At 44.9% G+C, this 13,149-nt stretch overlaps 1 protein-coding gene across 2 annotated transcripts in view; it reads right to left on the reverse strand.

Annotated features, from left to right (window-relative positions):
• Positions 1 to 13,149, reverse strand: part of LOC117364080 (pantothenate kinase 3-like) — a 146,145-nt gene that overhangs the window by 70,224 nt on the left and 62,772 nt on the right. The window contains exon 4 of one of the 2 annotated variants that reach the window (XM_033952890.1): positions 2,268 to 2,444. The exons of the other annotated variant lie outside the window; for it this stretch is intronic. Within the exon in view, the coding sequence (XP_033808781.1) occupies positions 2,268 to 2,444 (177 nt within the window). The remainder of the gene's footprint in view (positions 1 to 2,267; positions 2,445 to 13,149) is intronic. 2 annotated transcript variants of the gene reach the window in all.

Raw genomic sequence — 13,149 nt, forward strand, 5'->3', positions numbered from 1 at the left:
TCCTCTATATGCAATCCTGTACCTTTACAGGCCCTTCCTACTATGTCATTACCCAAACATCTTAGACAATTCCCTCTTTTTACAGCAACACTTACTGCGATACGTGCGTTGGATAAAATAGCAGTTAATTCAATTTTTTCTCACAAAGATATGACACTTTGGAATAATGCCTCCTTGAAACATAACAAACGATGTTTCAACTGGAAGACATGGAGAGCTGCTGGTGTTTGGCAGGTTCGATCTCTATTTGATGGATCCGAGTTATTATCCTTTTCTAAGTTCAGTGCTCATTTCCCGACACTAGCGTCTAAGAGAAAACAATGGTTAATTCTCATTTCTCTCCTTTCTACTTTACACTTCTCTGACTTTGCATGTCTATCCTCTTGGAGTACTCAGACCATAGCTATGGGTAAGGCTATGTCGTTTTATTATAAGAAATTAAGAGAATCATGTTATACCCCCTCTTCAGATATAGTTTCTAGATGGTCTAATGATCTCAATTGGCATCTGTCAGACAAAGATTGGTGTCAATTATGGTCCAAAACTAACAGACCCTTGTTATCAGCTAGTATGTCTCAATCTCTACTGTTTGTAATGTGGAGAGCAGTTTGGACTCCCTATAAAAAGAAAAAAGCAAATCTCTCTTCTGAAGATATTTGCTGGCATTGTATTACATCTCAAGGAACGCTTAAACATATGCTTTTCTCCTGTCCTAAGATTCAACCATTTTGGGTCCAAATTTGGTCCTGTATTTGTGAGATAACTGCTTGTACTGCTGATCTTTCTTTTGACATTATCATATTACGCTCTTTACATCCATGCTTTAAACTTTGTACATGTGAAAACAAATTGATTGATATCATGATCTCAATAGGCATCCAACAGGTTCTTCAGAATTGGAAATCAGCGTCTAGATTGAACTTTACCTTCTGGTGGAATTCCCTATGCTTATACAAGCGATTTGAACAGCATGCAGCAGAAAAATTACATTATCATCAGAAATTGTCCGTTCAATCTTTGTGGACCCCCATTGACAGTTACTTGCTCACGTTATAAGTGCTTTCAATTTTATTTATTTATTTTATACTCTATGAGCTCTACATTGCATCACAACCTTTTGTGAACTGTTGTTGTATACTGAATGTTTCTTTTTCTATTGTAAATGTTGATTTTCAATAAAAAAGATTGGAACTAAAAAAAAAAAAAAAGAAGCAATAGAGGTACTGCTAGAAAAATGGTCATCAACAGCAGAAAACACAAGAGGAAATGGCAACCAGGAGAAAACTTCAGTGTTGCAGAGAAGTTACACAATGGAGAAAAACAAAATGAGAGAGCTAGAATTGCTGGATCAGAAGCATAATACCAGAGGTCGAGCAAGAAACCAACGTAAACTCAGAATAATGTCTTGTGTGCAAAATTTAGAAATATACACGAGAGAAATGTGCGAGAACATTTCCCATACCCAAACCAAACCCATTGAAAGAACTATGAGTAGAATGAAATGCATAGCACGGTATTTCCTAAAGAAATACAGAAGCATAATGGCAGAAAATTTACTGCTTATTCCTGAGACAAGAAAATCTGTTTTTCTTTTTAGGGACTTTTGCCAGGCATTTGTGGCCCAGATTAGTCACTGTTGGAAACAGGATATTAGACTTGATAGACCCATGGTCTGTCCCAGTATGGCAATACTTATGTATTTAATGGGTCTGAACTAGAGATTGACATGGAGACAGAATTTGTCCCCGTCCCCATGGGAAAACATCTACTTGTCATTCTTTGAGAGGGAAGAATCAAAGTATAACTGGGCACAGCCACTAACCTTCAAAGCCTTGCATTGAAGAATGCTAGTGTAGAAGGACTGAGGTTGTGATACACTAAAGAATGACACGGGATGGTTTCTCACGGTTATCCGTGGGGACAGGGATAAATTCTATCTCCATGTCATTCTCTAGTCTGAACATAGCCTCTGCTGTTTTCCTCCTTTCTTGAAACCCTGGAAATAGAAGCCACAAGCCAGGAGTCAAATCCAGGTCTCTCCACATAAGCAATTTGTAGTTCCTAGCCACCAGACCAAACTAAGTAATTTAAAATTTTGGAACTGTAAAACCAAACTTTTATCAGGCAAACTGAAAGATTACATAACTAGTTACTATGAATCCATGGAAGACCTATACAGATCTTACAACTTTAGTACCCATGCATCACTCTTACATTCACTAACTTGATTGCTCAAACCCATTATTGAACTCTTTTGTGTTACTTACCTTGATGCTACAGCATAGCCAGGAAGTGCAAATCTCTCATAGTCACCTCCATAAATGTCACGTACTAATTTATCCACCTTAGTACTATCTCCACGAGATGCCATTTCAAGAGCTTCTTCAAAAGTTGAACAGCCCGTAAGAAGACAGCAAAGACCAAAAAATGTTCCTCCTCCAAGACTGGGGTACAAAACAAGACATTTCTTCTATTTTCTTCATTTGTTACTTACTGTTACTTGTTTACAATCACATTTTTCATCTTACAAAATGCTAACATAACTGAATGTTGAAGGTACAATTTAGTTATACCTGTTAATTTTCTTTCCTTGATCCTGTAAGTCTATAAAAGTAGGCTGTATTTCTTTCCTGCCAGCAGATGGCGAAGTACTGATTTTCCATTTACATCATCGATACATAAGCTAGTGCTTTCTTAAATTCTCTGGCATACTCCTACAAAGCAGACAAGGTTCCTTTTATCACATCTATGTGTCATCTGACCACTGAAGAATAGAATTTTAATGCATATCTACATACACAATTAGAGAATTCAGTTGGTCCCTTAAATTCAAAGCCTTCCAAGGGTGGACTCTAGACTAGTATAGCAGAACCCAAGGAAAGTTAAGTATTACTAAATTTCACTTTCCTCATCCCTGCTATATAGGATGTACCCAAGCAAAGTCACACTGGGAGGGGAAAACACAAGGTCTCCTGAATAACTGCTCCTCCTCTGGCAAGAACATCAAGTCTGTAGTGCTTCACAAAGAAGTGCAACAACCACCAGATCGCCACTCTACAGATATCCCAGGCTAGACCATTCGCTCTTCCACCCAAGAAATCACTTGTGCCTGAGTTGAGTGAGCCTTCAATCCTTTTGACACTTGCTTGTTCTGACAAATATAAGCCGTCTTAACTGCCACCTTGATCAACAAGCAATGGAAGATTTGGAGGCCGGAAAGCCCTTCCATGGAAAAGCATGAACAAATGATTTGAGAGAAGAACTTGCTTCAAGCAAACAGAAAAAATACAATTTGTGGAGTCTTTTGAACTGAGCCTTTGAATTTTGTTTAATAAAAGAGGGCAAAGACACCTCATCCACGTGGAATGGAGAAAATCACTTGTACTTTGTCGATGCCTATATGTAATATGGATAAGTTGCCACGTTACTTTAGGCATATAGCCACCATATATGCTTAAGCAGATAGTGGATGTTGTTTTTACATCTATGTACTTTCTTAAGAATTGATAGTGGAAACTGCTTAAATTTAAGGCGGTATATAAATGTGTTAAATAAATAAATAGTAGAAAGAAGGGAACTGCCAAGAGGACATAATTTTCTGAGGAGATCTATAAGGCAAGTTCAAACTCATAGCCCCAACACTAGGGTTCAGCTCCTTGCAACAAGGCCATTAGGATGGGAGGACATAAGAGAAGTGGAAAGACAGTGGTCTAAGCTGAAAGGAGCGATAAAAATGGCTACGGACCTTTATGTGTGGAGCAAGGCCGGCACGATTTCGGAAGGTGTTGAGGCCTGAGACACTGAAGACAGCGTCGATGAGGGTCTGTCAACAAAATCGCGCGCTGGCACTTGACACATTTTTTAAAACCGGTAACAGGCCAGGACATAGGCCGAAAAAGCTCCGCCGCAAGGTCGCAGCTGCAGGGCTGCGGCCACGCGACCTGACCGATCGAACGATCGAAAGAAATTTTCTTTTCTATTTTTTTTTTTTTTAAACAACAAAACGCAACATGAGCCAACGAGAATGAGCACAAAAAACCCAAACCTGCGGGCACAGAAGGCACAATAAAGGAACTTTGCGCAGAGAGTTTCAAAGGCAAACTTCTCAGCTCCGCGGAAGAGAAAGAACTGAGGAGACACGCCCGATGCATCGGGCGGGAAGGCACTCGCGCATGCGCGGTGTGGGCAACTCGAAACTTCTAAAAGTTTCTACAAGCAAGTATGCTTGTGAGATGTCCGCATCGAGGCTCCCACTAGTGAGAATACCTGCCTGCTTGTCCTGGGATAAGAGGATATAATTAATGAATCCCTATTAGAGTAAGGAATGGTTTAAGATTTGCGAGGGCGAATCCTGAATTATTTCTTTAGTTCTTTCCTTATAAGTTGTTTATTTGAAATTGTATCGTATCTCCCCATTTTTTTGTGGGCTTAGAAAGGAATTTTGTATGAATGATTAAGTACTGTTAATATTTAAGAAAGATCCTTTTTTTCTTTGTATCGTTTGATATTGTAATTGTTAAATTTATAAAAAAAAATAAATATTAAATTATTGTGAGCATTTATTTAAGAAGCTGATTTTTAAATAACATCCACGCCTAGTTTACAGTCCTAACCTTTGCAACTGATCCTTTTAGCTTTTTTTAACCATTTTCCTCATTTTATCATAGTCGCCCTTTTGAAAATTAAACGCCTCTACAGTAGATGTCTTTTGCGACGCTACTCCCAGTATCAGCTCAAATTTGATCACGCTATGATCACTGTTTCCCAGCGGACCCAACACAGTTAACTCCTGTACTATGCCTTGCATTCCACTAAGGACCAAATCTAAAATAGTTCCCCTCTTGTTGGTTCCTGGACCAGTTGCTCCAAGAAACAGTCATTTATGACATCTAGGAATTTTACCTCCCTAGCACTCCCTGATGTAATATTTAACCAGTCAATGTTGGGGTAATTGAAAACAAAAAGCTCAGTGACTTCACTGCTTGTTGTCTACAAGAAGATTATAGCAGCAGTTTGAAACGCTACTGAAAACAGCCTGTGAATGATCAACAGAGGACAAATTGGAATCAGAGCACGTTAAGTGTTTGGTTTCATTTTTTATGTTGAAGGATGATTAGTCTACACTATGCTGCTGTGTATATTTGCATTTTTGGAGACTTAATAAAGAACAGTCTGAAGAAATTTCTAACTGGGAGATTTTTTGGGCCATATGAAGGCCTTTTTTCTCCCATTTTTTTGAGTCTTCGAAAAAGCTGTTTAGTGATTTAGTTTATTTTACTGGTCTCCTGTATCGATTTTGGATAAGTCACTGAGCTTTTTGATATTTAAAACTCACCCATCCTCTAATAAATTTTAGGGTAATTGAAATCACCCATTATTATACCGTTGCTCAATTTCCCAGCTTTCCTAATCTCTGAAAACATTTCTTCATCTGTCTGCTCATTTTGTCCCAGGGGACAGTAGTATATTCCTTCCCTTCACACATGGAATTTCTATCCTTAAGGATTTCACACCATTATCTATGTCATACAGAATGTTTATTTGATTTGATTCAATTCCCTTTTTAACATATAGTGCAACCCCCTCTCCAATTTGATCTACTCTAGCTTTGCGATATAATTTGTACCCAGTTAACTCAATGTCTCATTGAAGATGGAACGTTTGGAAATTCCTGAGATGGACTCAGTTAAAGGCCATCAATTGCAACTTACTTGGGAGCCTTTTTGGGCCTCTTTGAAAGGGTATGCTTGCAGCCATGTAATGAATATTTGACTGTGTATTTGTTATTTCCTTGAGTATATGTTATACTTGCTCTCATGCTGCTCCATGCCTTTTTTGTTTTTTTGCCGGGGGGGAAGGGGGGGTTTCTTTGGTTTATGAAAATTTGGTCTGTGCTGCTTTGTTGTCATTTGTTGTCATTGTGGTTTTTGATTGTGCTTTTGACCAATAAACAGTTTTGAATATAATTTCTACCCAGGTAACACAGTGTCCCATTGACTGTCCTCCTTCCACCAGGTCTCCGAGTTGCCTATTATATCTATCTCATCATTCAGACACTTCAAATTGAATTTTTTCCTTGCAACTACAGGCTGCTGAGAAGTCAGGGAAAATTTGAGTCTTTTAATCTGCCTTCCTCTTAAACCCTCCTGGCTTTCTTTCAAGTTTATTTAGGACTTGATATACCGCTTTTATGAGCAAAGTGGTTTCCAACTTATACAAAATATTAAAAGCGTTAAAAAATATAAAATAGCGGGGAACAAATTCAAAGCAACAGTACGGACATAACATGATACATAAGGGCAGATGGAGAGGATACACTGCTTAAAATAAAAGAAAGGGAAGGCGAAATACAAGAGGGGTAAAGGGAATCTTTAATGTAAGGTCTGATATGAGATTTCTGAATAAGGAGAGCTAAGTATAGATCTTAAAAGCATCTCTGAAAATAAATGTTTTGAGATTAGATTTAAAGTTCTTGAGGTTCTTTTCTTGTCTCAGGGTCAATAGTAGGACATTCCACAATCTGGGTGCAGTTACTGAAAATATTGTTTTATGTATCATAAAACAATAGCGGCGAGAGGTAGTTCCGCCCCCCTCAGCGTCATCGGCCAGACTCCCCCTTAAAAGGGGAGGAGTCAACGGCGCGAGGCAAGAGATCGCTCACCAGCCAGGGGTGCCTCGTGGAAGAGGAAGGAGAGGAGAGTGAGACACCAGCACCGGCAGGAAGCGGAGGAGAAGGGCTGCGGAAGGGAGACTAGCAGCAGGGAGACCAGCAAGCCTAGGGGTAGCGGCGAGAGGTAGCTCCGCCCCCCCTCAGCGTCATCGGCCAGATTCCCCCTTAAAAGGGGAGGAATCAACAGCACGAGGCCGTTCGGCGCGCGGCGAAGGCGAGCGGCAAAGGCGCTCGCCTTAGCAAGAGCGCCTTTGCGAAGGAGCCTTAAGAAGGAGCCAAGAGCCCATTCAAGCTACTAAAAAAAAAAAAAAATTTAACCCACAGTTACTTTTCTTTCTTCTCTTCTCACTATTTTCTTCTCTCTCTTCTCTTTCAGCTAGCTGCACGCCGGGCACACTCCAACATACCGAGGAACTTAACGAGAGCGCCTTTGCGAAGAAGCCTTGCAAGGGAGCCAGAAACGCCAAAAATCACTTTCTTTTCTCTTTTTTCTCTCTCTTACCCACAACAGGAGCACACCAGCACTTTATGAGAGCGATGGAGGACCCAGGATCCCAGAGGTACTTTCCGGTATACTGCACAGAGTGCAATATGTACGACTACCTCCCCTTGGGAAGGCGGGAGTACATATGCAGTCGGTGTCAGGAACTAGAAAGCCTGAGGATGGAGGTCGGCAGATTGAGGGTCAAGGTCCAGGAACTGGAGGGACTGGAGGAACTGCGCACCACAGAGGAGATGAGCTGGTCAACCAAGGACACAGACGGAGCAGGCCCCATTGTGAACCAGGTGAGGGACCTCGAGAGATTCATCGAAGAGGCCTATAGGAAGGTGGAGGATCAGGACCAGCAGCTGCACAGACAGATGTCGGCAGACGAGACCCAGGATCCACAAGGCGAGACCCAGGATCCACAAGGCGACACTGGGGAAGGACCTAGTGGAGGAACCACGCAAGAGGAGGAGATCGTGATTCACCGGGACCTCGAGGGAGAGACACCGCACTACACCAAGGACACGGACCTGAGACAGAGGAGGTTGCTGAGGAAAGGGAAGTCTGCTATTGTGGTGGGAGACTCGATCTTGAGAGAGGTAGATAGTCACGTAGCTGGAGGAAGGGAGGACCGGCTAGTGACTTGTCTCCCAGGGGCCAAGACACGAGACATCACTGATAGGATCGAGAGGATCCTGGACGGAGCAGAGACAGAGGAGACTGCGGTGATAATCCACGTCGGAACAAATGATGTGAGCCGGAGGAACTTCAGCATGGCAACACTGACTGATCAGTTCAGGGTCCTGGGACGAAAGCTGAAGCGGAGTACACAGAGGATAGCGTTCTCAGAGATCCTGCCTGTACCGAGAGCAGATATAAAGAGGCAGGCAGACCTCGCAAGAGGAGGAGATCGTGATTCACCGGGACCTCGAGGGAGAGACACCGCACTATACCAAGGACACGGACCTGAGACAGAGGAGGTTGCTGAGGAAAGGAAAGTCTGCTATTGTGGTGGGAGACTCGATCTTGAGAGAGGTAGATAGTCACGTAGCTGGAGGAAGGGAGGACCGGCTAGTGACTTGTCTCCCAGGGGCCAAGACACGAGACATCACTGATAGGATCGAGAGGATCCTGGATGGAGCAAAGACAGAGGAGACTGCGGTGATAATCCACGTCGGAACAAATGATGTGAGCCGGAGGAACTTCAGCATGGCAACACTGACTGATCAGTTCAGGGTCCTGGGACGAAAGCTGAAGCGGAGTACACGGAGGATAGCGTTCTCAGAGATCCTGCCTGTACCGAGAGCAGATACAAAGAGGCAGGCAGACCTCCAGACTGTGAATGCATGGTTGAGGAGATGGTGCCAGGAGGAGGGCTTCCACTTTGTGAGGAACTGGACGTCCTTCTGGGGAAAGAGAAAGCTCTACCGGCGGGACGGCCTGCACCTGAGCACAGCGGGAACTAGACTACTGGCAGCCAATGTGAGGAAGGAGATCGAGAGGGCTTTAAATTGAGGAGAAGGGGAAAGCCGACAGCTGATCTGATGTTGACGCTTCGGACAACAGTATCCAAAACAGATGCTGAACAGGCTGACTGCAGAGAAGAAGTAGAGGGACCGGTGGATCTTATGATCAGACAGCGAGGGAAACATCAGGTAAAGGGAGCTTACTAGGAGGAGACTAAGGGGCATGGAGACACAGGGGGACTGGGTGGCACGAGGGCGAAAGCTGAGGGCAATGTAGAGGCGCCACAAGGCGAGGGGGATCAAACAGAGGCTCAATGGATGATAGCCCAGGAGGGGGCCAGTAGGGCTAGAAAACCCAGAGGAAAAGCGGGGAAGTGGGGTGGCGGGAATGTGGGGAAGATGAAAGTTACGAGGGTAAAGGCTGAGGGCAAAGCGGAAACACAGGGAACGGGAGAACTGCCCAAAAATCAAGAGGAGGCGGCCCAGGTAAATGCAGAGGTGGAGGAAAAAACGGTGGGACCTGCGGTGCTTATTCGCAAATGCAAGAAGCCTCATGGCCAAGATGGGTGAACTAGAAGTCGTGGCCAAAGAGGAGGACCTGGATATAATTAGAATTACAGAAACCTGGTGGACAGAGGAAAATCAATGGGATGTGGCGCTGCCGGGGTACAAGCTCTACAGGAGGGACAGGACCCACAAGAAGGGGGGAGGCATAGCACTATATATAAAGGACTCTATCTACTCGGTCGGGATGGATATGGCAACGAAGGCAGAGGGGCTGGAATCACTATGGGTCAAATTGCCGGGAAACAAGGGTGCAGGCATAAAACTGGGGCTGTACTATCGCCCACCTGGTACGTCAGAAGGAGTCGGACACGACTTGGAAGCTGAACTGAGACAGGAATGCAGGACTGGAAGTGTAACAGTGATGGGGGACTTCAACTACCCGGGGATAGACTGGAGTACGGGTCACTCCAACTGCACTAGGGAAACAGGATTTGTAGAAGCTGTGAGGGACTGCTTCATGGAGCAACTAGTCAAGGAACCGACGCGAGGGGGTGCTACTCTTGACCTCATCCTAAACGGATTAGGGGGGCCTGCAAGAGGGGTAGAAGTGGGAGGACCACTAGGCAACAGTGATCACAACACGATCAGATTCACATTAGAACGGGGGACACCCATAGCAAGGAGGACCGCAACAACTACGCTCAACTTCAGGAAAGGGAACTATGTTGCTATGAGGTAAATGGTGGGGAGGAAGCTCAGAAACATCTTTAAGAAGGAGACTGTAGGAAGCGCCTGGACCCTATTCAGGGACACCCTGCAGGAAGCGCAAAGAATGTACGTCCCCAGTTTCAGAAAAGGCTGTAAGAACAAGCGGTCAAAGGACCCGGTTTGGATGTCAACTGAAGTAAAAAGGGCAATAAATGACAAAAAAGTATCCTTCCGGAGATGGAAAAAGGACCCAACGGAGGAAAATCACCAGGCGCACAGGAAATGCCTAAAGGAATGCCACCGAGAGGTTAGAAAAGCAAAAGGGGTATACGAAGAGGGGCTGGCCAGGGAGGCAAAAAACTTCAAGGCATTCTTCAGTTACGTTAAGGGGAAGCGACCGGCAAGAGAGGAGGTGGGGCCGTTGGACGATGGGGATAGGAAAGGAGTGATTAAAGAGGATAAAGAGGTAGCTGAGAGGTTGAACACGTTCTTCTTGTCAGTTTTCACGAGCGAAGACATATCTAATATACCGGACTCAGAGGAGCTCATGAGTGGGGAACAGGCAGAAAAATTGGAGCACATAGAGGTAAGTAAGGAGGATGTCCTGAAACAGATAGACAGGTTAAAATGCTGCAAATCACTGGGCCCGGACGGGATCCACCCAAGGGTTCTGAAGGAACTAAGACAAGAAATAGCGGGCGCAATCCAGCATGTTTGCAACCTATCCTTGAAAACTGGTGAGGTACCAGAGGACTGGAAATTGGCGAATGTCACGCCTATCTTCAAGAAGGGATCGAGGGGTGACCCCGGGAACTACAGGCCGGTGAGCCTGACTTCAATTATAGGGAAGATGGTGGAAGCTATGATCAAGGACGGCATTTGCGAGCACATCGAGAGAAATGGCCTACTGAGAACAAGCCAGCACGGATTCTGTAAGGGAAGGTCGTGCCTAACGAACCTTCTGTATTTCTTTGAGGGAATAAGCAGTCAGGTGGACAATGGTGAACCCATAGACATCATTTACCTCGATTTTCAAAAGGCTTTTGACAAGGTACCACATGAAAGGCTGCTTAGAAGCTGTGGAATCACGGGGTGGGTGGGGATGTGCACAGATGGATCAAGCAATGGTTGTCGGGTAGACTGCAGAGGGTCGGAGTAAAGGGCCAATATTCTGACTGGCGGAGAGTCACGAGCGGTGTGCCACAGGGATCGGTGCTGGGGCCATTACTCTTCAACATATTTATCAATGACCTGGAAAAGGAGGCAAAGTGCGAGGTTATAAAATTTGCAGACGATACCAAAATGTGCGGCAGAGTTAGGTCCAGGGAGGAGTGTGAGGACCTGCAAAGGGACCTGGACAAGCTGGAAGACTGGGCAAACAAATGGCAAATGCGCTTTAATGTGGAAAAATGCAAGGTCATGCATATAGGGAAAAAGAACCCGTTGTTCAACTACAAATTGTGGGGGGGGGCATTGTTGGGAGACAGCAGACTTGAGAGAGACTTGGGTGTACTGGTAGATGCATCACTGAAGCCATCTGCACAGTGCGCAGCAGCCTCGAAAAAAGCCAACAGGATGCTGGGCATCATAAAGAGGGGCATAACAACCAGGACGCGGGAAGTCATCATGCCATTGTATCGAGCGATGGTGCGTCCACATCTGGAATACTGCGTTCAGTATTGGTCGCCACACCTCAAGAAGGACATGGCGTTACTTGAGAGAGAGTCCAAAGGAGAGCAACGAAACTGGTAAGAGGGCTGGAACACTGCCCATACGCCGAGAGGTTGGATAGGCTGGGGCTCTTCTCTCTGGAAAAAAGGAGGCTCAGGGGAGATATGATAGAGACCTTCAAGATCATGAGGGGCATAGAGAGGGTGGATAGGGACAGATTCTTCAGACTGAAGAGGACAACAAGTACGAGGGGGCATTCGGAGAAACTGAAGGGAGATAGGTTCAAAACAAATGCAAGGAAGTTTTTCTTCACCCAAAGGGTCGTTGACACTTGGAATGCGCTACCGGAGGAAGTGATCAGGCAGAGTACGGTATAGGGATTCAAACAGAGTAGGGAAATACCTGAAGACCATGGTTCCGTAGAGCTGCTGCCACTACTACTAGGCACTTGGTGAACACTCTGGGAGAGGAAGCTAGGCTGAAGGGCAGCACTCTGTATTGATAATGCAGATTCCCCTCCCGAAATCTGAGATATTGACGGGAGGCCGGATGTATGGGAACATGAGTGTAGGCCTCCTTGAGATCTAGAGAGCATAACCAGTCGCTCTGCTCGAGAAGGGGCTAAAGGGATGCCAGGGACAACATGCGAAACTTTTCTTTGACTAGAAAGTGGTTGAGAGCCCTGAAATCCAGAATGGGTCGCAGATCGCCCGTCTTCTTCGGAACAAGGAAGTAACGGGAGTAAAAACCCCTGTTCTGCTGTTCCAAGGAAGTAACGGGAGTAAAACCCCCTGTTCTGCTGTTCCAAAGGAACTGGCTCGATAGCGTGGAGGCGAAGCAGAGCTTGAGCTTCCTGAAGAAAGGCGGTCTGGGATGGACTGGAAGGATACTCTCTTGGAGGAAGGTCTGGAGGAACCTGTTTGAAATGAAGAGAGTATCCTTCCTTGATGATGGTAAGTACCCAGAGGTCTGATGTAATTGTTGTCCATCGATGGTAAAAAAGATGGAGACGACCTCCAATAGGGGAAAAAGAAGGCAGAGGCAGAACGATGGAGGTTATGCTCTGTTCTAAGCAGTCAAAAAGGCTGAGTAGGCTTAAGTGCAGCAGAAGGTTAAGGTTTATGCTGCTGTTTTTGAGGCTGCTGCTTCTTAAGAGGAGGACGAGTATAAGGAGCCTGCCTTGGAGCAAATCGCCGCTGATAAACAGGAGAAGGGCGTGCAGGTTTAGCAGGAGTTGACTTTGGCTTAGGTCTGACAATAGAACCAAAGGACTTTTCATGGTCAAACAATTTCTTGGTGGCTGCCTCGATAGATTCATCAAAGAGGTCATTGCCCTCACAAGGAATATTGGCGAGGCGCTCCTGAAGGTTAAGGTTCATGTCGATGGTACGAAGCCAGGCAAGACGACGCATCGCCACTGAAAAAGCAGCTGCTCTAGCAGATAACTTGAAGGCATCATAAGATAACTGGAGAAGATGTAAACGAAGTTGAGATAAAGAAGCAATAACTTCTTGAAACTCAAAGTGCTTTTGAGAATCCAAGTAACTCATGAACTGTTCTTGTTGTAATACATCTTGGATAATTCTTTTGTAATTCGCCTTGAACTGCAAGGTAATGGCGGAATAGAAATCCCTAATGTA

The sequence above is a fragment of the Geotrypetes seraphini genome, chromosome 1 (genome assembly GCF_902459505.1).
Source record: "Geotrypetes seraphini chromosome 1, aGeoSer1.1, whole genome shotgun sequence".
In the NCBI taxonomy this organism is placed as follows: domain Eukaryota; kingdom Metazoa; phylum Chordata; class Amphibia; order Gymnophiona; family Dermophiidae; genus Geotrypetes; species Geotrypetes seraphini.